Source organism: Drosophila teissieri, chromosome 2L, assembly GCF_016746235.2.
Source record: "Drosophila teissieri strain GT53w chromosome 2L, Prin_Dtei_1.1, whole genome shotgun sequence".
In the NCBI taxonomy this organism is placed as follows: domain Eukaryota; kingdom Metazoa; phylum Arthropoda; class Insecta; order Diptera; family Drosophilidae; genus Drosophila; species Drosophila teissieri.
The window spans coordinates 1458060-1459135 of NC_053029.1; the positions used below are offsets into that span (position 1 = coordinate 1458060).

Below are 1076 nucleotides of genomic sequence, written 5' to 3' on the forward strand. Positions count from 1 at the left end.
CACCTCCGTTTAACTCGCCCACCTCCATTCCGATTCGGAATTCACATCCACATCCACTTCCACCTCGACCCCAACCTCAGCCCCATCCCCATGGCCAGCCCCAACCGAAGTCTCCACCTCCTCGCGAGTGCGAACAGGCCCAGAGCACTTAATCATGCGAGTCTTGTTGCAGATTAACTCATTACTTAACACTTTTCCACCGCCGAAGAAACTGACGGATGTTGATGAGCATAATTGTGTGGCCACAGTGTAAATCGCAGAGGCCAGCTAAGCTGGCGAGATGAAGACGACAACACCTACAAATCAGCAAGGCCTCAGATACGGAATGGTACACTTTGAAAAATTGACTTTATAATCTGACATATATTAACCATTTGGTCTTGACCGTTTATGAAAGAAAGAGTAGCCTTTTTTTCATCAAATAATATTATAACTTATCAGTTTTATAAGTTGATATATTTAATATAGTATTTGAATATTTTCCCAGTGCCATCCCCTGCGGGGCGTGCCCATCGACATCGATTTGGACTACTTCGAGAGCTGGGGAAAATGTTTCAAAATTGATGTTCACCTTCTGCCATGTTTGCCAACCCTCCGTGGCAGTGGGGGGACTCCTCCTAATGACTCGGAATATGTTTTGCCGTATTTGTAGCATTAACATTCCTGCGCAGCCGAAAATGTCTTCGGAACACATAGTGGATGTTGCGCAAACAGGCTTAAGTAGAACTCATCCGCGTAAGTAGCTCATGGATGTCACTGGAAACAGTTGCAGCTGATGGCTTTTTGGGATTGGATTGGATTGGCTTGTCTTTGGCTGCATTGGCGGTTAATTATACTTACAAAGATTTTGTGTGGCAGACTCGGAATTAAAATTAATGATCTGCGATGAAAATCAAGCACAAGCTTCATTTGCATAAGGAAGTGCAGGTCCCTCAATTGGGGGAAATTGACAAGAAGGAAGTTGATGATCAAGGAGAAGAGACAAAGTTCTATGTAAATAAACATCCAAATACTGGTGAATGCTTTCTCAATCAGTAAACTTTTTAGTAACAGGGCCACCACGAAATTGTTATTCA

At 43.4% G+C, this 1076-nt stretch overlaps 1 protein-coding gene across 1 annotated transcript; it reads left to right on the forward strand.

Annotated features, from left to right (window-relative positions):
* Positions 1 to 563: 563 nt before the first annotated feature.
* LOC122611465 lies at positions 564 to 743 on the forward strand. The gene has a single exon (XM_043784577.1). It carries the CDS (start codon positions 564 to 566, stop codon positions 741 to 743), a length of 180 nt encoding a protein of 59 aa, XP_043640512.1.
* Positions 744 to 1076: the final 333 nt, after the last annotated feature.

Excerpts from the sequence above, each read along its gene's own strand:
- LOC122611465 (XM_043784577.1), top strand. The coding sequence starts at position 564 with ATGTTCACCTTCTGCCATGTTTGCCAACCCTCCGTGGCAGTGGGGGGA.